This window comes from Rhinopithecus roxellana, chromosome 9 (genome assembly GCF_007565055.1).
Source record: "Rhinopithecus roxellana isolate Shanxi Qingling chromosome 9, ASM756505v1, whole genome shotgun sequence".
Taxonomy (NCBI): Eukaryota; Metazoa; Chordata; class Mammalia; order Primates; family Cercopithecidae; genus Rhinopithecus; species Rhinopithecus roxellana.
The window spans coordinates 64520262-64546767 of record NC_044557.1 but is presented as its reverse complement, the minus strand read 5'-3'; the positions used below and the strand labels follow the sequence as shown (position 1 = coordinate 64546767).

Below are 26506 nucleotides of genomic sequence, written 5' to 3'. Positions count from 1 at the left end.
AGGTTTTCATCTGTTTCAAGTCGTCTTTTGCTTCTTCTTGCTCCCCCTCCCACCCATCACCCTCTTTGGAGCAGTTTTTGGAGCTGGCCCGGGAGGTACAGCACTATGGATACTTGCAGCTGGATCCTTGTACCTGTGACTACCCAGAACCAGGCTCTGGAGCTGTTCTTTCTGTCGGCAATAACGAGATCAGCTGCTGCATCACCCTGCCTGACAGCCAGACCCAGGATGTCATTTTCCAGATGAGCAGGGTGAAGTGCTGGCAGGTCACTTTCCTTGTAAGTATCTTGGCACCTTGCTTTGCCCATGACTTAAAAATCCTAGTACACTTGGATGACCAAGTTGACACTAGGGAGACAGGTTTACCATTTGAATCTGTACCTTGAGTGGAATGACATCTAAGCCATATTAAATATCACCTAGTGGTAAAACCTATCTGTAGTCTGATGCAGGTTCCCCACCCAGGGAATCAGAAACATCGATCTTTCCACCTTCCAACAGCAGGCCTCCCTACTGCTTGAAGGGTGCCTGTAGTAATAGCAGCAGATGGCAATAACAGCTACTATTTATTGAACACTTACTACATGCTCAATGCTGACAAGGTCTCTACCCTTCAAGACTGGCACCGACTGGCAGACCTTTTCTTACAACACCTTGGCATCATGCTTGCATTGCCAGCTCCTCACAAGAGAAACCCTTATCAAATTTATTGAGTGCCCACTTTGTACCAGGGGCTGTGCTGCACTGTCTCATCTATTATGTAATTCAGCCCATAAGACCCCAGTGAGCTAAGTGGTGTTATCCTCTTTACATAGGAAGCTGAGGTTAACTAATAGAGGACAAAAGTTATCAGAGCATGACACCCACTTGTTAAATCTATGGAATCCCTGGGAATTTTTTAGCTGGGCTCATACTTGACCTCTCTGTGGCATTCGATACTGTCAACCATTTCTTCCTTCTCAAAAATCTCCTTTCTCCCCTACTTTTGTGGGCCACTTCTCCCTCTGAGCATTCCTGAAATGCTGGTGTTTCTGGCATTGCATTCTAGCATAATTCCTCTACATATTCTGTGAAATCAATCGCCCAGATTCTTCTCAAAGGCCCAGTTTTTTCTACCTCCGGATGCCTTTAACCAGGTGTCTCACAGACATCTCAAACTCAGCCTTTACCCAAAGCAGACGTGTCCTTTCCTCCTTATGCCTTTCATGGGGTTCTTCTGCCTGTGTTCCCTATCTTGGTCAAGGGAATTTCCACTACTACACCCTAACTGCCAAACCAGAAATCTTGAAATTATCTCTGACTTTTCTCTCTCTCTGACCCTACACATTTAAGGGCTAATGGAGGCCTATCCATTCTATACTTTTCTCTCCCTCAAAAGTCTCCCTTACCAGCCTGGGCAACATGGCAAAATCCCATCTCTACAAAGTAATACAAAAAGTAAGCCAGGCATGGTGGTGTGCACCTGTGGTCCCAGCTACTGGGGAGGCTGAGGTGGGAGGATCCCTTGAGCATGGAAGGTAGAGGCTGCAGTGAGCTGTGATTATGCCACTGCACTCCAGCCTGGGCAACAGTGAAACCCTGTCTCAAAAAAAAAAAAAAAAAAAAAAAAAATTCCCTGTATGTCCGCACTCACAGCTTGGTCTCAACATGCCCTGTGTGGATGGATTGAACAGTTTCCTAACCCTTCTCCCTACACCACTCTTTCCTCCTGGAGGTCAGAGAAAATATATTGTATGATTTTAGCCCTTTGAAACATATGGAAACATGTTTTGTGGCCCCAGATTTGATCTATCTTGGTAAATGTTTCACATGTATCTTTTTTTTTTTTTTTTTTTTTTTTTTATTATACTTTAAGTTCTAGGGTACATGTGCATAACGTGCAGGTTTGTTACATATGTATACTTATGCCATGTTGGTGTGCTGCACCCATCAACTCGTCAGCACCCATCAATTCATCATTTATATCATGTATAACTCCCCAATGCAATCCCTCCCTCCTCCCCCCTCCCCCCTCCCCATGATAGACCCCAGTGTGTGATGTTCCCCTTCCCGAGTCCAAGTGATCTCATTGTTCAGTTCCCACCTATGAGTGAGAACATGCGGTGTTTGGTTTTCTCTTCTTGTGATAGTTTGCTAAGAATGATGGTTTCCAGCTGCATCCATGTCCCTACAAAGGACGCAAACTCATCCTTTTTTATGGCTGCATAGTATTCCATGGTGTATATGTGCCACATTTTCTTAATCCAGTCTGTCACAGATGGACATTTGGGTTGATTCCAAGTCTTTGCTATTGTGAATAGTGCCGCAATAAACATACGTGTGCATGTGTCTTTGTAGTAGACTAATTTATAATCCTTTGGGTATATACCCAGTAGTGGGATGGCTGGGTCATATGGTACATCTAGTTCTAGATCCTTGAGGAATTGCCATACTGTTTTCCATAATGGTTGAACTAGTTTACAATCCCACCAACAGTGTAAAAGTGTTCCTATTTCTCCACATCCTCTCCAACACCTGTTGTTTCCTGACTTCTTAATGATTGCCATTCTAACTGGTGTGAGATGGTATCTCATTGTGGTTTTGATTTGCATTTCTCTGATGGCCAGTGATGATGAGCATTTTTTCATGTGTCTGTTGGCTGTATGAATATCTTCTTTTGAGAAATGTCTGTTCATATCCTTTCCCCACTTTTTGATGGGGTTGTTTGTTTTTTTCTCGTATATTTGTTTGAGTTCTTTGTAGATTCTGGATATTAGCCCTTTGTCAGATGAGTAGGTTGCAAAAATTTTCTCCCATTCTGTAGGTTGCCTGTTCACTCTGATGGTAGTTTCTTTTGCTGTGCAAAAGCTCTTTAGTTTAATTAGATCCCATTTGTCAATTTTGGCTTTTGCTGCCGTTGCTTTTGGTGTTTTAGACATGAAGTCCTTGCCCATGCCTATGTCCTGAATGGTACTACCTAGATTTTCTTCTAGGGTTTTTATGGTATTAGGTCTAACATTTAAGTCTCTAATCCATCTTGAATTAATCTTCGTATAAGGGGTAAGGAAAGGATCCAGTTTCAGCTTTCTACTTATGGCTAGCCAATTTTCCCAGCACCATTTATTAAATAGGGAATCCTTTCCCCATTTCTTGTTTCTCTCAGGTTTGTCAAAGATCAGATGGCTGTAGATGTGCGGTATTATTTCTGAGGACTCTGTTCTGTTCCATTGGTCTATATCTCTGTTTTGGTACCAGTACCATGCTGTTTTGGTGACTGTAGCCTTGTAGTATAGTTTGAAGTCAGGTAGCGTGACGCCTCCAGCTTTGTCCTTTTGACTTAGGATTGTCTTGGCAATGCGGGCTCTTTTTTGGTTCCATATGAACTTTAAAGCAGTTTTTTCCAATTCTGTGAAGAAACTCATTGGTAGCTTGATGGGGATGGCATTGAATCTATAAATAACCTTGGGGAGTATGGCCATTTTCACGATATTGATTCTTCCTATCCATGAGCATGGTATGTTCTTCCATTTGTTTGTGTCCTCTTTGATTTCACTGAGCAGTGGTTTGTAGTTCTCCTTGAAGAGGTCCTTTACATCCCTTGTAAGCTGGATTCCTAGGTATTTTATTCTCTTTGAAGCAATTGTGAATGGAAGTTCATTCCTGATTTGGCTCTCTGCTTGTCTGTTGCTGGTGTATAAGAATGCTTGTGATTTTTGCACATTAATTTTGTATCCTGAGACTTTGCTGAAGTTGCTTATCAGCTTAAGGAGATTTTGGGCTGAGACGATGGGGTTTTCTAAATATACAATCATGTCATCTGCAAACAGGGACAATTTGACTTCTTCTTTTCCTAACTGGATACCCTTGATTTCTTTCTCTTGCCTGATTGCCCTAGCCAGAACTTCCAACACTATGTTGAATAGGAGTGGTGAGAGAGGGCATCCCTGTCTTGTGCCAGTTTTCAAAGGGAATTTTTCCAGTTTTTGCCCATTCAGTATGATATTAGCTGTGGGTTTGTCATAAATAGCTCTTATTATTTTGAGGTACGTTCCATCAATACCGAATTTATTGAGCGTTTTTAGCATGAAGGGCTGTTGAATTTTGTCAAAGCCTTTTCTGCATCTATTGAGATGATCATGTGGTTCTTGTCTTTGGTTCTGTTTATATGCTGGATTACGTTTATTGATTTGCGAATGTTGAACCAGCCTTGTATCCCAGGGATGAAGCCCACTTGATCATGGTGGATAAGCTTTTTGATGTGCTGCTGAATCCGGTTTGCCAGTATTTTATTGAGGATTTTTGCATCAATGTTCATCAGGGATATTGGTCTAAAATTCTCTTTTTTTGTTGTGTCTCTGCCAGGCTTTGGTATCAGGATGATGTTGGCCTCATAAAATGAGTTAGGGAGGATTCCCTCTTTTTCTATTGATTGGAATAGTTTCAGAAGGAATGGTACCAGCTCCTCCTTGTACCTCTGGTAGAATTCAGCTGTGAATCCATCTGGTCCTGGACTTTTTTTGGTGGGTAGGCTATTAATTGTTGCCTCAATTTCAGAGCCTGCTATTGGTCTATTCAGGGATTCAACTTCTTCCTGGTTTAGCCTTGGGAGAGTGTAAGTGTCCAGGAAATTATCCATTTCTTCTAGATTTTCTAGTTGATTTGCGTAGAGGCGTTTATAGTATTCTCTGATGGTAGTTTGTATTTCTGTGGGGTCGGTGGTGATATCCCCTTTATCATTTTTTATTGCATCGATTTGATTCCTCTCTCTTTTTTTCTTTATTAGCCTTGCTAGCGGTCTGTCAATTTTGTTGATCTTTTCAAAAAACCAACTCCTGGATTCATTGATTTTTTGGAGGGTTTTTTGTGTCTCTATCTCCTTCAGTTCTGCTCTGATCTTAGTTATTTCTTGCCTTCTGCTAGCTTTTGAATGTGATTGCTCTTGCCTCTCTAGTTCTTTTAATTGTGATGTTAGAGTGTCAATTTTAGATCTTTCCTGTTTTCTCTTGTGGGCATTTAGTGCTATAAATTTCCCTCTACACACTGCTTTAAATGTGTCCCAGAGATTCTGGTATGTTGTATCTTTGTTCTCATTGGTTTCAAAGAACATCTTTATTTCCGCTTTCATTTCGTTATGTACCCAGTAGTCATTCAGGAGCAGGTTGTTCAGTTTCCATGTAGTCGAGCGGTTTTGATTGAGTTTCTTAGTCCTGAGTTCTAGTTTGATTGCACTGTGGTCTGAGAGACAGTTTGTTATAATTTCTGTTCTTTTACATTTGCTGAGGAGTACTTTACTTCCAATTATGTGGTCAATTTTGGAATAAGTGCGATGTGGTGCTGAGAAGAATGTATATTCTGTTGATTTGGGGTGGAGAGTTCTATAGATGTCTATTAGGTCCGCTTGGTGCAGAGATGAGTTCAATTCCTGGATATCCTTGTTAACTTTCTGTCTCGTTGATCTGTCTAATGTTGACAGCGGAGTGTTGAAGTCTCCCATTATTATTGTATGGGAGTCTAAGTCTCTTTGTAAGTCTCTAAGGACTTGCTTTATGAATCTGGGTGCTCCTTTATTGGGTGCATATATATTTAGGAGAGTTAGCTCTTCCTGTTGAATTGATCCCTTTACCATTATGTAATGGCCTTCTTTGTCTCTTTTGATCTTTGATGGTTTAAAGTCTGTTTTATCAGAGACTAGGATTGCAACCCCTGCTTTTTTTTGTTCTCCATTTGCTTGGTAGATCTTCCTCCATCCCTTTATTTTGAGCCTATGTATGTCTCTGCATGTGAGATGGGTCTCCTGAATACAGCAGACTGATGGGTCTTGACTCTTTATCCAGTTTGCCAGTCTGTGTCTTTTAATTGGAGCATTTAGTCCATTAACATTTAAGGTTAATATTGTTATGTGTGAACTTGATCCTGCCATTATGATATTAACTGGTTATTTTGCTCGTTAGTTGATGCAGTTTCTTCCTAGCCTCGATGGTCTTTACATTTTGCCATGTTTTTGCGATGGCTGGTACCGGTTGTTCCTTTCCATGTTTAGGGCTTCCTTCAGGGTCTCTTGTAAGGCAGGCCTGGTGGTGACAAAATCTCTAAGCATTTGCTTATCTGTAAAGGATTTTATTTCTCCTTCACTTATGAAACTTAGTTTGGCTGGATATGAAATTCTGGGTTTAAAATTCTTTTCTTTAAGAACGTTGAATATTGGCCCCCACTCTCTTCTGGCTTGTAGAGTTTCTGCCGAGAGATCTGCTGTTAGTCTGATGGGCTTCCCTTTGTGGGTGACCCGACCTTTCTCTCTGGCTGCCCTTAAGATTTTTTCCTTCATTTCAACTTTGGTGAATCTGGCAATTATGTGTCTTGGAGTTGCTCTTCTGGAGGAGTATCTTTGTGGCGTTCTCTGTATTTCCTGAATTTGAATGTTGGCCTGCCCTACTAGGTTGGGGAAGTTCTCCTGGATGATATCCTGAAGAGTGTTTTCCAACTTGGTTCCATTTTCCCCCTCACTTTCAGGCACCCCAATCAGACGTAGATTTGGTCTTTTTACGTAATCCCATACTTCTTGCAGGCTTTGCTCATTTCTTTTTCTTCTTTTTTCTTTTGGTTTCTCTTCTCGCTTCATTTCATTCATTTGATCTTCAATCGCTGATACTCTTTCTTCCAGTTGATCGAGTCAGTTACTGAAGCTTGTGCATTTGTCACGTATTTCTCGTGTCATGGTTTTCATCTCTGTCATTTCGTTTATGATCTTCTCTGCATTAATGAGTCTGGCTGTCAATTCTTCCACTCTTTTTTCAAGATTTTTAGTTTCTTTGCGCTGGGTACGTAATTCCTCCTTTAGCTCTGATAAGTTTGATGGACTGAAGCCTTCTTCTCTCCTCTCGTCCAAGTCATTCTCTGACCAGCTTTGATCCGTTGCTGGTGATGGGCTGCGCTCCTTTGCAGGGGGAGATGCGCTCTTATTTTTTGAATTTCCAGCTTTTCTGCCCTGCTTCTTCCCCATCTTTGTGGTTTTATCTGTCTCTGGTCTTTGATGGTGGTGACGAACTGATGGGGTTTTGGTATAGGTGTCCTTCCTGTTTGATAGTTTTCCTTCTGACAGTCAGAAGGACTCTCTGTTGGTCTGTTGGAGATTGCTTGAGGTCCACTCCAGACCCTGTTTGCCTGGGTATCAGCAGCAGAGGTTGCCGAAGATAGAATATTGCTGAACAGCGAGTGTACCTGTCTGATTCTTCCTTTGGAAGTGTCCTCTCAGGGGTGTACTCCACCCTGTGAGGTGTGGGGTGTCAGACTGCCCCTAGTGGGGGATTTCTCCCAGCTAGGCTACTCAGGGGTCAGGGACACACCTGAGCAGGCAGTCTGTCCGTTCTCAGATCTCAACCTCCGCGTTGGGAGATCCGCGGCTCTCCCCAAAGCTGTCAGACAGAGTCGTTCGCGTCTGCACCGGCTCCCGCTACTTCCCCTGTTGGTCTTCAGCTGTGCGCTGTCCCCAGAGGTGGAGACTACAGAGACAGGCAGGCTTCCTTGAGCTGCTGTGAGCTCCACCCAGTTCGAGCTTCCCAGCGGCTTTGTTTACCTACTTAAGCCTCAGCAATGGCGGGCGCCCCTCCCCCAGCCTCGCTGCTGCCTTGCCGATAGATCGCGGCAGACTGCTGTGTTAGCAGTGAGGGAGGCTTCGTGGGCGTGGGACCCTCCCGGCCAGGTGTGGGATATATTCTCCTGGAATGCCTGTATGCTTACAGCGCAGTATTGGGGTGGGAGTTACCCGATTTTCCAGGTGTTGTGTGTCTCAGTTCCCCTGGCTAGGAAAACGGATCCCCTTCCCCCTTGCGCTTCCAGGTGAGGCGATGCCTCGCCCTGCTTCAGCTCTCGCTGGTCAGGCTGCAGCAGCTGACCAGCACCGATTGTCCGGCACTCCCTAGTGAGATGACCCCAGTACCTCAGTTGAAAATGCAGAAATCACCGGTCTTCTGTGTCGCTCGCGCTGGGAGTTGGAGACTGGAGCTGTTCCTATTCGGCCATCTTGCTCCGCCCCCCCTCACATGTATCTTAAAAGAATGTGCCTTCCATTTTGGGTAGAACATTCTATAAATATCAATTGCCTTAGAGATTGGCTCGTTTTTGCTCTGTATAACTTGTTGGAAGTCCATCCAGTTGCTGACTATATCAGTAGTTTGTCTCTTTTTATTGTTGAGCAGCAGTCCATGGTCTGGTTGTTCCAAAGTTTGCTTCACCATTTACTCATTGAAGAACCTCTGGTTGTTTCTAGTTTTTAGCTGTTATGAATAGAGCTGCTATAAACCTTCACATACAGGTGTGTGTTTGACCATGAGTCTTCATTTTCCTGGAATAAATGCCCAGGAGTACAATTGTGGGTCATATAGTAATTGCATGTTTACTTTTTAAAGAAACTGCCAAACTGTTTTTGAGAATGGCTATATCATTTTACATTCCCACCAGGAATGTACGAGTGAGCCAGTTTTCTGCATTCTCACCAGCATTTGGTGTGGTCACTATTTTTTTTTATTGTAGTCATTCTAATATATGTGTAAAGGTATTTCATTGTGACTTAAGTTTGCATTTCCCAATGGGTTATGATGCTGAATATCTTCATGTGTTTATTTGCCATCTGTATATCTTCTTTGGTAAAATGTCTTCTCATATATTTTACCCATTTTTGAATTGGATTGTTTGGCTTTTCCTGTTGAGTTTTGAGAGTTATTGATGGGTTCTAGATATGTGTTCTTTGTTGGCCATCTGGTTTCCAAATATTTTCTCTTACTCTATAGTTTCGGGTTTTTTGTTTGTTTGTTTGCTTGTTTTTGTTTTGAGACAGAGTCTCACTCTGTCACCCAGGCTGGAGTGCAGTGGTGCAATCTCAGCTCACTGCAGCCTCTGCCTCCCAGGTTCAAGGGATTCTCCTGCCTCACCCTCCCAAGTAGCTGGGAATACAGGCATGCGCCACCAGGCCCGGCTAATTTTTTGTATTTTTAGTAGAGCTGGGGTTTCACCATGTTGTCCTGGCTGGTCTCAACAATCTGCCCATCAAACAATCTCCTGACCTCAAACAATCTGCCCATCTCGGCCTCCCAAAGTTCTGGGATTACAGGTGTGAACCACCACACCTGGCCCACTCTATAGTTTTTCATCCTCTTAAACAAGGTCTTTTGCAGAGCAAAAATTTTTTATTTTGATTAAATCTAATTCATCAGTTTTCCTTCTTTGGATTGTGCTTTTACTGTCAAGTCCAAGAACTCTTTGATAAATCCTGTTATAGATGCTGAAGTTTTTCTATTTTTTTTTCCTAAAAGTTTTATAGTTAGGGGTTTTACATGTAAGTTCATGATCCATTTTCAGTTAATTTTTGTATAGAGTATGAGACTTAGGATAAGGTTATCAGACCAGGCGCAGTGGCTCATGCCTATAATCCCAGTGCTTTGGGAGGCCGAGGCGGGCAGATTGCTTGAGGTCAGGAGTCTGAGACCAGCCTGGCCAACATGGAGAAACCCTGTCTCGACTAAAACTACAAAAATGAGCAGGCTGTGGTGGTGCACACCTGTAATCCCAGCTACTCGGGAGGCTGAGGCAGGAGAATCCCTTGAGTCTGGGAGGGGGAGGTTGCAGTGAGCTGAGATTACGCCACTGCACTCCAACCTGGGAGACAGAGCAAGACCCTGTCTCAAAATAAAATAAAACAAAATAAAATAAAATAAAAATAAGATGGTTATTCCCCCATCCCCAACCTTTTGTTTGTTTGTTTGTTTGTTTGTTTGCTTCTGGAGATCCAGTTGCTCCAGTACCATTTGTTGAAATGACTGTCTGTCCTCAGCTGAGTTATTTTTACACCTTTGTCAAAAATCAGTCGGGCATGTTTGTATGGGTCTGTTTTTAGGTTCTCTGTTCTGTTTGGCTGATCTATGTGTGTATTTCCCCATCAATATCACACATGTCTTTCTTTGTAACATCTTTATTGAGATATAATTCACATACCGTACAATTCACCCATATAAAGTATACGATTCAATGGTATGGTATTTAGTATATTCACAGAGTTGTGCAGCCATCACCACAATCAATTTTAGAACACTTTATCACCTGAAAAAGAAGCCCCATACCCTTTAGTTGTCACCTTCCTGTCCCCCCAGCCCTAAAAAACCACTAATCTACTTTCTGTCTCTATAGAATAGATTTGCCTATTCTGGATATTTTATATTAATGGAATCATATAACATGTGATGCTTGTGACTAGCTTTTTACTTAGCATGTTTCCCGGTTCATTCTTGTAGCATGTATCATCAGTACTTTATTATTTTTTATGGCCAAATAATAGTCCACTTTATGGTTATAGCATATTCCACCCATTCGTCCATTGATAGACATTTGGGTTGCTTCTATATTTTGGCTGTTATGATTTATGCTGCTATGAACATTTATGCACAAGCTTTTGTGTAGACATATGTTTTTATGTCTCTTGGGTATGTACCTAGGAGTAGAATTATCATTGGGTCAAATGATATTCTGTGTTTAACTTTTTGAGGAGCTGCCAACCTACTTTCCAAAGTGGTTGCACCATTTTATATCCGCACCAGCAGTGGAGGGTTTTGATTTCTCCCCATCCTTGCCAGTACTTGTTATTAATTTTTTATTATAGCCAACCTAGTAGATAGATGTGACCTGGTATCCCATTGTGATTTTGTTTATCTTAGTATTTTTTCTCTCTCTGCTTTATTTGGGGTTGTTTCTATTGCTGTAGCTTTAAGATTAATGCTATTTTCTTCTGTAATGTCTAACATTGCTATTTATCCTATCCAGTGCATTTATACTTCTAGTGTTGTATTTTTCATCTCTAGAAGTTCTGTTTAGGTCTTTTTTACATCTTCCATTTCTCTCCTTATCATGCTTCTATTTTTCTCCAAATTCCTGAGTGTATGGAACATACTTTAAATAGCAGTTTCAATATTTTTGCTACTATTTCCATCATCTCTGTCATTTCTGGATCTACTTCTGCTGATCGATACTTTTTTCTTTTTTCTTTTTGTTTGTTTGTTTTTATCACCTGACACTGAGTATGCACTATTCATTGATTTTTCTACTGTTTGCAGATCGTATCTTCCTCCTCCTATGCATGCCAGGTAATTTTTTGTGGTATGCTAAACATTGCGAATTTTACATTGTTGAATGTCGCATTTTACTGAATTCCTTTAAAGAATATTAGATTTTATTCTGGCGTGCAGTTAAATTACTTAGGATTGGTTTTACTTTTTTTTTTTTTTTTTTTTTTTTTTTTTAAGAGACAGGGTCTCACTCTTTTACCCAGGCTGGAGTAAAGGCACAATTATGGCTCACTGCAGCCTCAACCCTGTGGGCTCAAGAGATCCTCCTGCCTCAGACTCCCAAATAGCTGGGACTACAAGCATGTGCCTGTGCCCCGCTAATTTTCATTTTTTGCAGAAACAGGGTCTTGCTATGTTTCCCACGCTGATCTTGAACTCCTGGCCTCAAGCAATCATTTACTTCACCTTCCCAAAGTGCTGGGATTACAGGCATGAGCCCCCATGCCTGGCCAGTTTTACTTTTTTGATACTTGCTTTTAAACTTTCTTTTCTTTTTTTCTTTTTTCTTTATTTATTTTTTGGAGACAGAGTCTCGCTCTTGTCCCTCAGGCTGGAGTGCAGTGGTGCGATCTCGGCTCACTGCAAGCTCTGCCTCCCTGATTCAGACCATTGTCCTGCCTCAGCCTCCCGAGTAGCTGGGATTATAGGTGCCCACTTGCCTTAATGAAGTTGCAGAGCAGTCTTTAAGGCTAATTTAGCCCTTTACGCCTTAGCTACCATTCTTAAGACTCTACTTGACATCTTGTCTATTGTCTCTCTGCTCTGGCTGATGGGAACATGAACTCTTTCCATCCTTGTTTGTGAACTCCTGCAATTTCCAACCTACTGCTTTCCAGATGTTCTTTCCCCAGCCTCGTGTAGGTTTACTCTATACACACACAGATCATTATTCAGCCAAAGATCTGTCAGAAACTCTCCAGAGCTCTCGCTGTGTTTAAAGCCCTAGTTTTTGGTATTCTGCACCACAAATTGCAATCTCAACTTCTTGAAACTTTTACCCTTTCTCCTCCACTCATTGAGACCCCTGGGCTCTGTTTGGGTTCCCTGTCTGTGTGTTATATCCTGGAAACCCCTTCAGTTAGTAAGCTGGGATACTTACGGGGCTCACTTCATTTGGTTTTCCTTCTCTCTGGGTTAACAGTGCTGCATTATCTGTTGTTCAGTGTCTGAAAACAGCTGTTTTCCAATTCATGTTTTGTTGTTGTTGTTGTTGTTGTTGTTGTTTTGGAGATGGAGTCTTACTCTGTTGTCCAGGCTGGAGTGCAGTGGCACAATCTCAGCTCACTGCAACTTTCACCTCCCAGGATCAAGCGATTATCCTGCCTCAGCCTCCTGAGTAGCTGGGATTACAGGCACCAGCCACCACACCCAGCTAATTTTTGGTGTGTTTTTAGTAGAGATGGGGTGTCACCATGTTGGCCAGGCTGGTCTCAAACTCCTGACCTCAAGTGATCTGTCTGCCTCAGCCTCCCAAATTGTTGGGATTACAGGCATGAACCACTGCACCCAGCCTCCAATTCATGTTTTAACTGATGCTGCCAGACCAATATTTCTAAAATATAAATATAATTCCTGTTTTTTGGAGACAAAGTCTTGCTATGGTGCCCAGGCTGGTTTTGAACTCCTGGGCTCAAGAGATTCTCTTGCCTCAGCCTCCCAAAGTGCTGGGATTACAGGCATGAGCTACCATACCTGGCTAAAACCTCTTAAGGAAAATCTGTTGCCCTTGGGACAATGTCTGTTGCCCCCTGGGGGAAAAATATATTTTTTCTTACCCTATTTATTTTTTTTGTACTGCATATGATCTGCAGGAAGGGATTCTTAGCTTATAAAACCTGTAAGAGTTAGGGCTCTTTGGTGGCAAGCAATAGAAACCAACACATTGGACTCTAGTGGAAAACGGGATGTGTTGGAAGGATATGGAGTAACCTACAGATTCAAAGGAAAAACTGATGCGGAGGTTTTAGAAAGTTAAGAACCAAAGGAGCTCAAGCTTTCTAAGAAATAGGAACTCAATCAGTACCTACCATTTGGGTCTCTCTGACTGAAATAGCATGAGAAGCAGAGAGAATTACTTGTCCAGTTGGCCTGAAATTGGGTCATATGCCACCCTCTGACTTTTCATTCCCTGACAGTCCTACGTAGATAGCCAACAATGGAAGAGGGATGGTTTTCCCAAGGGTATTTGAGACTCCATTACTAGGAAAAAGAATGATGGATGCTGCAAAGCAAAAATCACAGATGTTGCCTACCAGGCTTTCAGGATCTGGTCCTAAGCCTCTTCTCATATCACCCTCCATGCCTTGGAGCCTGTGCTGCAGCGACACGCATGGTCCCTTTCAGTGTCTCCAATATGCCTCAGGACATTTGCACTCACTATGGTATTTCCTCTTTCAAAAATCACCTCTCACCTCCCCTACACACCACCAAAATAAAACCACCACAACAAACTTGGGTAGTTTCTACCTCTGCTCAGATGGCCCTTCCAGGGAGCCTTCCTTTGCCCTCCTAGACTGGGTTAGGTGCCCCTCCTATTTACTTCCATAGACCTGTGTTTCCTTCCTAACACTTAACTATTAATATATCAAACTGTGGTGATTTACTTTCATGGCTCCTCCATAGACTGATACCTTCCTGGAAATAGGGACAGTCTCCCTCATTTTGATATTTTGCCCAACACATTAATGAGCCTTTTTTTTTTTTTTTTTTGAAGCGAAGTCTCTCTCGTTCTTTTCACCCAGGCTGGAGTGCAATGGTGTGATCTTGGCTCACTGCAAACTCTGCCTCTCTAGTTCAAGTGATTCTCCTGCCTCTGCCTCCCGAGTAGCTGGGATTACAGGCGCCTGCCACCATGCCTGGCTAATTTTTGTATTTTTAGTAGAGACGGGGTTTCACCATGTTGGCCAGGCTGGTCTCGAACTCCTGACCTCAGGCAATCTGCCTGCCTCAGCTGGGATTACAGGTGTTAGCCACCACATCTGACCAATTAATGGGCATTTAAATTTACATTGAATATAAAATATTTTCCTTTGTAGGGAACTCTGCTGGATGTGGATGGGCCCCAGAGAACTCTCAACCAGAAGTTAGAGCTCAGATTTCAATACAGTGAGGATAGTTGCTGGCAGTGGTTTGTTATTTACACCAAACAGGTGAGTTCTCAGGGCAGACCTTGAACACCCTTTGTGCTGAAATGCTGTCTTGCTTGCTGGGATGGACGAAGCACATGACCCTAACCCAACTAGAGCAGGACACTAGAGTATTCTATGTACTCTCGTTTTGGACTGTAATACCTTTTATTTTGTTTTAGGTTTTGTTTTATTTTACTAGTCACCATGGCCTTTGTGTCAGTTAGAAATGAGTTTAGTTACCAAGTAATAGAAGATTCAACCAACAGTGGCTTAGAGCAGGAGTCCATAGACTTTTTCTTAAAGGACCAGATAGTAAATATTTTAGGATTTGAGATCCATACAGTCTCTGTTGCAACTGCTCAACTCTGTTAAAAGCAGCCATAGACAGTATATAAACAAGTGGGTCTGGTTATGTTCCAATAAAACTTTATTTATAGAAACAGATGGTGATCTGGCCTTGTTTGCCAACTCCTGACTTAGGCAATATAGATTTTTATGATCTCAGTTAATAAGAATACTGAAGGGAGATGATATTATTCTCTTGACCTTTTCCAAGCAGATAAAAAGCCACTGGTTGAGTAGCCCTTATCCCAAATGCTTAGGACAGAATTGTTTCCAATTGCAGATTTTTTTTATCTTGAAATATTTGCATATACATTCATGTAGTACATAACTTTTTGGTCAGTGACAGTGTGTATATATGGCAGTGGTCCCATAAGATTATAATATGGTATTTTTACTGTACCTTTTTTATGTTTTTTTTTAAATGTTTCACCTTTTTCCTGCAGTACCTTTTCAATGTTTAGGTGATACACATACTTATCACCGTGTTACAATTGCCTCAGTATTTATTCAGTACAGTAGCATACTGCACAGGTTTATAGCCTAGGAGTGGGAGGCTCTATCATCTAGCTTAGGTATATAGCAGGCTCTACCATCTAGGTTTATGTAACTACACTCTATGTTGTTTGTCATTGTGCATTGAACATACCCCCCTCATCATTAAGTGATATATAACTGTATATAATGAGATATCTTGAGGATGAGACCCAAGTCTAAACATGATTCAATTATATTTCATATACACCTTAAACACATAGCCTGAAGGTAATTTTATATGATATTTTAAATAAATTTGTGCATGGAACAAAGTTTGTGGACATTGAACCATCAGAAAGCAAAGGCGTCACTACCTCAGCCACCCATGTGGACCATCTGTGGTTGTTGTTGGGCATCACCATCATTCCTGACTCTGAATTTATATGCTACTGATAAGCAATCCATTTCTTATACTTATTCACATGTGAATAATCGACAGTAGAAAATATGACATACCATTAATACAGTGAAAAATTATGTGTTCAGGGTAGCTAATCAGCACAATAGCAACCTGTGTCAGCTGTGAAACCTGTGAAACAACAGTAACAGAATCTGTGCTGTACACATGGATTTTGACTGTTACTAGTCACAGGAAGTCAGGTGTGGAATTTCCCACTTGTGGCATCATGTAAGTGGCTCAAAAAGTTTCACATTTTGGACTTTTGGATTAGGGATGCTCAGCCCGTATCTCTCCTATCTGGAAAGCAAAAGTTTTACCCCAGAAACTTCCAGTAGACTTCCTATTATGTTTCAATGGCCAGAACTGGATCCTATGACCACTCTTAGCTGCAAGGGAGTCTGGGAACCAAGCGTCTAGCAAAGAGAAACAGGCTTTATGATTGGCTTAGAGTAAGCATGAACCATTGCCAGGGGCTGAGCACATTATTGTCCCAAACAAAATCAGGATCTCTTAGGAAAGAAGGGGCAATGGCTGTTGGGTAGCCAACTATCCATGTCTACCATAGGCTTTTAACTAAAACTGGAGTAGAAATGCTAAAAAAGAGAACATCTAAACACCAAATCCAATTGAAAAGTCCTTTTTACTAAATTAAGCCATTTCAAATTGGAACCAAAATTGTAGATATTATGAAATGGAATCAAAATAGTGAAGTACTCTTTGCATCAATGTCATATTCAACTTGAGTCTCTGGTGATCAGGCTACGTTCCATGGAATGTTCTGGTTCAGAAACCAAGGCCCCTTTCGACTCTTTACTTCTAGTATAGTTGAGTCATTATATCAAAGTCCTTTGAAAACATGAAGTACTAAACCGAAATTCTAGGTTAAAGAAGTGGGTCCTTAGGTTCACCTTAAATATGAAACATCTTTAGGGAAATGGTAGACCAGATTGCTGAGGCAAGATTGTCAGTCACTTGGAGAGACACAGAGAGATTTGGGTAGTGAAACTACCTCCCAACCTCAGAATGCTAAGTGCGGTTAAATTTTACTATGATTTTTAAATCTGGTCAGTAGCAAATGAGTTTAAACCACCATAAAGAGGTGCAATAAACATTCTTTCAAAGGATTCCTACTAAGGTCTTATTTCCCCTGGAGTGTGAATTTTATTGATGTACACCCAAGGGCTACTTTTTAAGAAGTTATAATTTTTATGGATATATAATAGTTACACATACTCAAGGGCTAGTTTTGCAAAATTGGAGATGTGACTTGTGTGCTTTGCAAATACAAATGAGGGCTTGGGCCCAAATCTTTTTGAGACCTTTTAAATGAAATCTGAATCCTTGGCCAGAAGCGGTGGTTCATCCTGTAATCCCAGCACTTTGGGAGGCCAAGGCAGGCAGATCACTTGAGATCGGGAGCTCGAGACCAGCCTGGTCAATATGGTGAAACACCATCTCTACTAAAAGAACAAAAATTATCCTGGCATGGTGGCAGGCACCTGTAATCCCAGCTACTCGGGAGGTTAAGGCAGGAGAATCCCATGAACCTGGGAGGCGAAGGTTGCAGTGAGCCAAGATTACACCACTGTGCTCCAGCCTGGGTGACAGAGCAAGACTGAGTCTCAAAAAAAAAAAAAAAAAAAAAAAAAAAACCACAACAACTCAATCCTATTACTTTGTTTTTTTAAAATTTTTTATTCATTTTCAATCTTTTCATATTTAACAAACCTGACAGTTTATAGCTGAGTCCTGGCCTACATACTTGTGTACATTGTATAGGAATATGGAATTGGTCTGCATCTTATTGGACACTGTTAAACGTCCTACCTAGGTGCATTTGCTCAGGGTTTTGTTGTTTATTTTATTATCTGGTTTTGCATAGGTTACATATATGAACATATAAACAGGGCTAGTTCTTAGCAAAACTAGGAAGTCAAAATGTTTGCACAAATGCCACATCTGTTAATTCTTTTAAAAATTGATGTCAGTCCTTTTTTCTCCTTCCCTCTTTTCCCCTTTTAAATAAAATTAATTCCTATCATGCTCTACACCCCTGCAAGACATTGAGAACTGTATGTAGCCCCTTTTCCCTCTAATTCTGCTTTCCGTGTTGTCCCCTCCAAGAACTTTCTACTTGGCTACCACCCCAGACTGTGCTTTCTCTCACTGTCTCCTCCCTTCTCCTTTCCATCCTCCCCTCCAACACAGTAACCAACCCTGAACACAACACTGCGCTAAGGTCTTAGAGCCTCAACGTTCATTGGCAGTTTTCCCAAACCTTAGTAGGGCCAAAGGAGAAAACAGCAAGCCAAGAATCAAGAGCAGGACAAGAGAGAAAAAGGATTAGTGGGAAAGGAGCAAATGGGAAAATCATAGGGAACCTTCAGTTTTGCTCATAGTAGTGCAAAGCCTGGAATAAGGAAGCCCAGCTTTTGTGTAGCAAGATGTGCAACTGTGAGTGTCTTGGCACCATTGATGATTAAGCCATGAAGGATAGTGGAGGTGACCGTCAGTCTAGAACATGAGTGATTAAAGATACTAGAAAAATAAGAAAGTGGGCCGGATGCAGTGGCTCACCCCTGTAATCCCAGCACTTTGGGAGGCCGAGGCGGGTGGATCACTTGAGGTCAGGAGTTCGAGACCAGCCTGGCCAACATGGTGAAACCCTGTCTCTACTAAAAATACAAAAAAATTAGCTGGGTGTGGTGGCGGGCTGAGGTGGGAGAATCGCTTGAACCCAGGAGTCGGGGGCTGCCGTGAGCCAAGATCACAGCCACAGCACTCCAGCCTGGGTGACAGAGCAAGACTCTGTCTCAGAAAAAAAAAAAAAAAAGAAAGAAAGAAAGAAAAAGAAAAAGGAGAAAGTGAAGTGAAGAAAAACAGCTAACCTTTTTTTTCAGTTTAGTAAAAGCAGTAAGTTGCTAATATATTCTTTCAAACAAACCAGTTACTATTTATGCTCAGTAGAGGTCTCTCAATAATTATGTATACAATGTCTAGAATTAAATATAGGATTGACCATCATCAGTTCATCTCATTATAATAATAATAATTCATTTTTATTGTTTGTTGCTCAAAAAACACGATCTGCTTACAAAATAATAGAAAACATGGGATGCAAGGGGGTGAGTTTTAAGAGGAAAAATATTAATAGTCAGATCCTGGACATTTTTCATTTCTTTAAAAAATTTGCTGTAAATATATCCACATAATTGAGAAAATTTATAGTTACTTCCTAATTGGATCTTAAGAAAACTTCTGGAAGTTAACGAAGAAATCTAAGTTCTTGAATGTGTGTTATTGGAGGGCAGAGCTCAAAATCTGCCTTGTGGTGTGAGGAGGGAAGGAAGAGAGTGAAGATTTCTTCAGTTACAAGAGTTCTTTATTCCTGCATTTCTTAGGCTTTTTTGCTGAGTAGCTGCTTGAAAAAGATGATCTCAGAAAAGATGGTAAAGCTAGCTGCTAAGAATCCAGAAATGGTGAGTGCTCTTATCTGTGTATATTTTTCACTTTACATTCCCACCATCAGCCAACAGTTGGAGACCAATCTACACTCATGAGCTCTCCGGGCCAGCAGGTCTGGTCCTAAAGGGAGGACTCCAAACCATAGAAGTAAGCTCTTCTTCCCACTGGTAGCTCAGTGCTCAGGATGGCAGGGCAGAAGGAAGCCTGTCTTTAGAATTAAAGTCATTTTTCCAATGAGAAGTCATCTTTGGGTTACTGAGAATTCTAACCCTCGACTTTGTATTGTTTTATTTCAGCCTTCTCTGACATGGAGGCTTTCAGATTTATTACAGAAGCTACATCTTCAATTCAGGGTCTTGAGGGGGTCTTTAACACGATGGGGATGATCTTATTATAAATTTGTCTCTAGAAAGAATCCATAGCTTCTTGATAATTCCATTGTGCCAAATGAAAATGCCTTTAACAGTTGAGAGGAGTAAAATAAACTCTCAAGGCTATTTTTTTTCCTCAATATAAAATTAAACTTTATTGTTCTAGTGTACATTTATTTATTAATGGCCTAGTAACTCATCAAAAAGGTTGGTGAGAAGGCTGTGAAAAAATTAGATTTTAAACTGTTTTAATTGCCTGGTCATCGTCATGATACAAGTATGTCCCAAACAAGACAGTACAATTTAAGAACTTAATATATTTTTGTTGTGGCTGTATGTTTACATTATTCTTCAGTGCATTTGCTTGACCAAAATTTTAATGATGTCTTCATAAACAGAGCACAAGTTTTATCTTTGAAACATTACCTAAAGCTAACTAAGCTAACAATACATTTCTTTTTTCCCTCATTTCTTCTTACTAGGATAAAACTAGCACTATTTAATCTGCTTCTGGGGACCATCTGCCTTATTTATGGGGCTCATTTGATTACAGTTCTCTCCCCTGCTTCAGATTCTTTAAGATGATCAAAATCTTGAACTCAGAACCTGCCCTGAAAAATACAGACCTCTGTGTCCTAGTCCATACAAGCCTTCTACAAGTGCTATGTGTCAGTTTTGACTTGGTGTGTTTCCCTGGAAAACAAGGGAATGTCACCATGGTACATTTATATGGTTTCCTTGAGCCACAGAATGACTTCAATTGACTGTACTTGTGAGGGCGCCCAGCACTCAGGAAGAGTTCAAACACCGAACTGTCTGTTCTCTCTACCTTCCAGGTTCCATTCTACCCAGAGCTTTGTAGATAAAATTTGAGATTAAAATGCAGACTATCCTTACAAAATCCTCTTGGAAACCCAATTTTCAAAATGAAACGTTTGAACTTTTCATTCCAAGAGCCAAAATAAGTAAAAAAAAATAAAGAGTTTCCGGAAATAAAACGTGTTAAATATTTAGATAAAGCAATACAAGGGTGCTGACTAATGTGCTGATTTTGCTAACCTCAGAGATGAATTACGGATTTCAACTCATGTGCAAACTTAAGGAATATAGTGTGGTTGTTTTTCTTGAAAACTTTAAATGGATTACTACTTTCTCCATTTTACTGAGTTAACTCTAGCTACTCATTGTACAAGTATTTCCTGAATCAAGTAGTTTACACTTTATTCATCCACATTTGAGAGCACTTCTCCCTTTTAATGAGGCTACTTCAGTTAATTACTTTTTTCTTTCTTCTTTTTCATACATACAATAACCTCAGCCTAAGAGGGTCCATCCTGCCTGAGAGGTTGGATTTTATTATACTACTATTTTAAAAAGAGTTTCCTTGATTCTTTTATTGCTTTCGTTTACTACTCTCTAGTACCTTTTGAATTGTTCGATCAACAAGAGGCAGTGAATTTATTTTCCTTGGAAAAGGTACGTTCAGTTCTAGACGAAAGATAAATAATTACAAAACACAACTATTTTCTTAGAAAAAAGCTGGAAAGTCAAGTAAAGATCAATGTTAACTAAAGATGTCACCCACCCTCTTAGACTAAATTTAAATGAAAACATTGGAGAAGTTTCCCAGCCAGGCGCGGTGGCTCACGCCTGTAGTCCCAGCACTTTGGGAAGCACACACACATACATATACAATTTTTTTAAAGACAGGGCCTCGCTCTGTCACCCAGGCTGGAGTGCAGTGGTGCAATCATGGCTCACTGCAGCCTCAACTTCCCAGACTGAGGTGATTCTATTACTTCGCCTCCCAAGTAGCTGGGACCACTGGCATGTGCCACCACACCCAGCTAATTTTTTATTTTTATTTTTATTTTTTTGTAGAGATAAGGTCTCCCTATGTTTCCCAGGCTGGTCTTGAGCTCCTGAGCTCATCCCACCTCGGCTTCCCAAAGTGCTGAGATTACAGACAAGAGCCACTGTACCTGGCCCTTAAAGGCAATATTAACCATAAACCAGAAGAAAAAAAAAAAGTGTAACATTCTTCTTACAGCTATGCTCCTGTACAAAAGCTTGAATCAATTTCCTTAATATTTGCTCCTCTTAATTAGAGCAGAATTATAAAGGAGTTCTTTATTTAAAAATAACGTATATTAGTTAGACTTAGGTTTTGCTGCATATAATAGAAAATAGAAGACAAAACAAGTGTCTTAGACACAATAAAAGTTTGTTTCTCTCTCATCTAAAAGAAGTTCAGAGGTAGGCAGTCTAGGGCTGGATGGTGGCTCCATAATATCAACACAAACCTTTCTGTTGTGCCATCTTCTGTGTGTGGCCTTCACCTCATGCCCAAAATGGCTGCCAGAACATTCATCATTACATCCACATTCTAGGCAGCAAGTATGAGGAAAATATGAAGCAAGGCTTACTTCTTCTCTTTAAGGAGGAGTTTCAGAAGTCTCACACAGAATGTCCCCTGCGACCATTGGCCAGAAGATAGTCACATCACAGGCCCACGCCTAGCTGCAAGGGAGTCTGGTAAACGTAGTCTTTTAGCAGGGTGTGTTGTCTGTCAAATAAAACTGGGTGTAATTACTAAGGAAGAAGGGCAGAATGGATAATGGAGTAAACTACCAACAATCTCTGCCGTTTAGAGAATTCCAAAAGACACCAAGAAATGAAAGTCAATGTATTTTATGCAATAGATGTGTTCCTAAGGAATTTCTGAAAGTGCATTATTATTGTTTTACATATTGAACCATAATCTGGATATATGAGATGTACATCAGGAGTATGCTGGTGAATAATTTTCTGACTTAAAAAGACTTTTTTTTTTTTTTTGACAGGCTCTGTCTCCAGGCTGGAGTGCAGTGGTGCAATCTCAGCTCACTGCAACCTCGGCCTCCCACGTTAAAGCCATCCTCCCCACCTCAGTCTCCTAAGTAGCTGGTACTATAGGCACACACCACCATGCCTGGCTAATTTTGTATTTTTGGTAGAGACAGGGGTCTCACTATGTTGCCCAAGCTGGTCTCAAACTCCTGAGCTTGAACTCAGCCTGTCTTGGCCTCCTGAAGTGCTGGGATTACAGGTATAAGCCACCATGCCTGGCAAGAAACAATTTATATTTCTAATAATCTATAACTAGTTTGTATATTTTTCCCTTTGATTTTCTTAAAAGTAGATCTGATCTCAAAATTAGTTTCCCTCAAAAATGGCAAAGAACAAGACGGCTTTCTGATTTCTGATTACCTTTCATCTCTCACGCCATCCTCGACTACCATCACCAGATGTATTTTTCCCTCCATTCTTCTTTCCTTTTAGGCAAGGTGAAACTATTGAAAAGGCAACTGGCAATTTAAAAAATGTTTCTATTATATGGTGTGGAGGGGAAACACCAAGGGCAGTGGCCTCTGATATCTGAGGAATGTTAGCCTTTTGAAGAGCTAGTCCAATATAGAAAATGGAAAAACTGAGTATGGCAGTCAGGATAATGGTATGAGCATAGCAGGAGGACACAGTTTTAGAGAGTCAGGGGGAGTGATTATGTTATTAACAGAAACTATTCTATTGATGAAAAAGAAAGTGTAGGAATACTGCATTATGAAAAAAGATTTGCTTGTTTCCCCAGCTTTAGTTCCCCCTAGTATATAAAGTATTGAAGGTCTTATTGCAACAAGTCAAGGAAGCTGATTATATCAGGAATTGCTTAACATTTGTAGTGGTTCTATTTTATTTACTTTGACATAGGGGTCAGGAGGGGAAGGAGACTAGGAGAGAGAAAATCTGAGAATTTTCCTCCAAGTTCTGTATTTCATGGCTGCAAGACTCTTGACAGACTCTAAGGTAACATTGCAAAATAATAATAATAGTAGCAAAACACATAAGACATCAGAGTGTTAATTTCTCATTTACCAAAACTTAATAACTGGTTTTTAAAAAAATATTGAGGCTGGGCATGGTGGCTCGCACCTGTAATCCCACCACTTTGGGAGGCTGAGGCAGGTGGATAACTTGAGGTCAGGAGTTTGAGACCAGCCTGGCCAACATGATGAAACCGCATCTCTACCCAAAACACAAAAATTAGATGGGCATGGTGGTGCATACCTGTAGTCCCAGCTACTTGGGAAGCTGAGGCAAGAGAATCGTTTGAATCTAGGAGTTGGAGGTTGCAGTGAGCCAAGATTGTGCCACTGCATTCTAGCCTGGGCAACACAGCGAGACTCTGTCTCAAAATAAAACAAAATAATTGAAATAGGCTTGAATATGTGAACATTTCCATTAAGAATACTAACCTAAAGGAAGTCTTATGCACACCTCCTTAAAGCAATTGATTTTACAACAAAGTTAACCATAGTTAAAAGGTAATGTGTTTTTGCAGTGTCATGTTATTTAGCCCACTTATTTTGAAATGTCTCAGTCTACATTCTCATGAGAAGTAAGCAATAATAAACAATTAATTCACTCTTTCATTCTGTCATTTATGAATGCCTGTGTGTACTGTATGATGGCTAAACCTGAGGATCCAGGGTCAAAGAGCTACTATGTTGGAGGAGAAAGGCAATTAGTACAGAGATGTTGACAATTGTAGAGTAAATAAATACTGTGCCCTGTTTGAGTTACATACCTAATGCACAGTTGTTTAATAGCAGTTCTTTTCTTTCCCATTAAGAAGAATCTAAGTACTGTTTCCCCAAAAACCTGGCTAGGTGGTGTTTACTAGGTGTGCCAGGCACTCTGCCTTTCCAGATTCACTCCCACTCTGCTCTGTGCCCTGGGAGACTGTGTACTGCAACCTTACCCTCAGTGGGATAACTCAAGCTTGTCCAACTCACAGCCTGTGGGCTGCATGCAGCCCAGGACAGGTCTGAATGTGGTCTAATGCAAATTCATAAACTTTCTTAAAACACTGAGTTTTTTTTGCGATTTTTAAAAAGCTCATTAGCTATGTTACGTGGGGACCAAGACAATTCTCTTTTTCCAGTGTGGTCCAGGAAAGCCAAAAGATTGGACGTCACTGGATAACTCATTGGGAAACCCAGCAGGAGATTGGAGGCTGGGAGAAAAGTGACAGTGGGGTGTTTATTTCTCCACGTTGGAACCTGCTGGGTCTCTGTGGTTGGAATGTCCCTCTACTGAGGGCTACAGCTCCTGTCAGGCAATCTCTCCTCCTTATAGCCACAGCTACTCTCTGGTTCCAGCCACAGCTGCTCCCTCGCCCCTTCAGGCCTAGAGGTGGTAAGAATCCTCTGGAAATCCCCCTCATTGCTAGCCCCTGGGGGCCCCAGTATCCCTTCATGGATTCAATGTAATCCTGCCCACACCTCCATTAAATAGTTAAACGGTTCCTTCCTAAAATACTCCTCAATTACCCCAAGACTGCACCATCTGTTTCCTGCTGGTATATTGAGTTTACCTTATGTACATGAAGTATATTCAAATGTCTTGAACTTCGCTTTGATTCTTCGTTTGATTAATGGTGCCTTTTGATTAACCAAAGCCCCGCTGGGCTTTGAGTCAGCATATGGATTGCAACCCCAAGAATTATTTCAGGATTTAGAAGGACATTTCATTTTGTGTGATGTTCTTTTAAAAGCTTTCTTCAATCACAAAATCCATAGGCAACCACTAATGTGAAACATTAAGTTTTACCTAACTTTTGGGGACTCTTATTTCTATAACATTTAGACCCTGACAAATGAAAGAGGAATGCACAGATGACAAGCAGGTGTACCTGCTGACTGGTAGCCTTTGGGACCATTAAGAGGATTATCATGGAAGGGAAAATGTGCTAGTTAAATAGATTGTTTGTGTGCTTGCTTCTCTGGGCTGAGCTGACTGACATTTTACTAATCTATTTAGCAGATTGAAGTTCCGGAACAAAGCAAAAGTAAAAAATACCACATTCAACAAAGCCAAGTCTGTGAGTAAAATTATGTAACTGATATATTATAATTTTGATAAATCTGATCTTTTTTCCTCTTTAACCAGTCATCCCACTTTCAATAATAAGTCAGAATTCTGTTTCTCAGAAGCTCCTCTTTGTAGATTGGGCCAATTGGAAGGCCATCACAGAAATATAGTATTTTTATTGTAGCACCCCATAGCACTACCAAGAATTTTTACATAGAAAATTTCCAAGAGAAACACAAAATTTCTTTGGTGATTTTTTTTTGTACACCCCATGCATTTTTTTGGAGGCAACTCTCTTTCTAGTTTGTATATGTTATATATCTAGTATATTTTGGTCTCATAGGTTTTCTGCAGTATACTCTGTATAAAGCAACTTTTAAGTTTATAAAATACTTTTTTGACCATTTAGGTCTGCTGTGCAGATAATAAAAGAAAAAAATCAAAATCAATGGCATTTTTGAGCACTCATTATTGCCAGGCAGTATTCTAAGCACTTTTATGTGAATTAACACATTCCTCACAGCCCTGTAAATAAGTTGAGGAAATTAGGGCACAGAGAGCTTATGTGACCTGCCAAAGGTTGCACAGCAGTCAATGATGGAAGGAAGCAGGCAGTCTGACCCTGGAACTGTGCCCTTAACTAACTGTGCCCTTACTAACTCTTCCTTTCTAAGTCCAAATCCTAGTGTAGATGAATGAAAGAAAAGTGAAAAGTGACTTCTAAGTAGCATTTGAATGGGATTTCTTTTTTTTTTTTTTTTTTTTTGAGACGGAGTCTCGCTCTGTCGCCCGGGCTGGAGTGCAGTGGCCAGATCTCAGCTCACTGCAAGCTCCGCCTCCCGGGTTTACGCCATTCTCCTGCCTCAGCCTCCGGAGTAGCTGGGACTACAGGCGCCCGCCACTTCGCCCGGCTAGATTTTTTGTATTTTTTTTAGTAGAGACGGGGTTTCACCGTGTTAGCCAGGATGGTCTCGATCTCCTGAGCTCGTGATCCACCCATCTCGGCCTCCCAAAGTGCTGGGATTACAGGCTTGAGCCACCGCACCCGGCCTTGAATGGGATTTCTTATTGCTCCAGCACCTGTCACAGAGACTGGTGTGTATGTAAATATCCTTAGTGTATATGTACAGTATTTATAAATATGTAAGTATATAAAGTCCTTTCTTGAATGAATACAGTCAGGGAAAAATAAACTAGCATAAATGCAAAGCATTCTCCTTCATAATCAGAGCATTTCTGGCTGGTTGGACAGAGAGAGGAGAT

At 41.0% G+C, this 26506-nt stretch overlaps 1 protein-coding gene across 1 annotated transcript in view; it reads left to right on the top strand.

Annotated features, from left to right (window-relative positions):
- SNX31 (sorting nexin 31) overlaps positions 1-26506 on the top strand; it is a 78643-nt gene that overhangs the window by 48622 nt on the left and 3515 nt on the right. Inside the window, exons 10-13 of the mRNA XM_010374171.2 lie at positions 75-278; positions 14126-14239; positions 18899-18976; positions 25193-25249. Coding sequence (XP_010372473.1) covers positions 75-278; positions 14126-14239; positions 18899-18976; positions 25193-25249 — 453 coding nt within the window. The remainder of the gene's footprint in view (positions 1-74; positions 279-14125; positions 14240-18898; positions 18977-25192; positions 25250-26506) is intronic.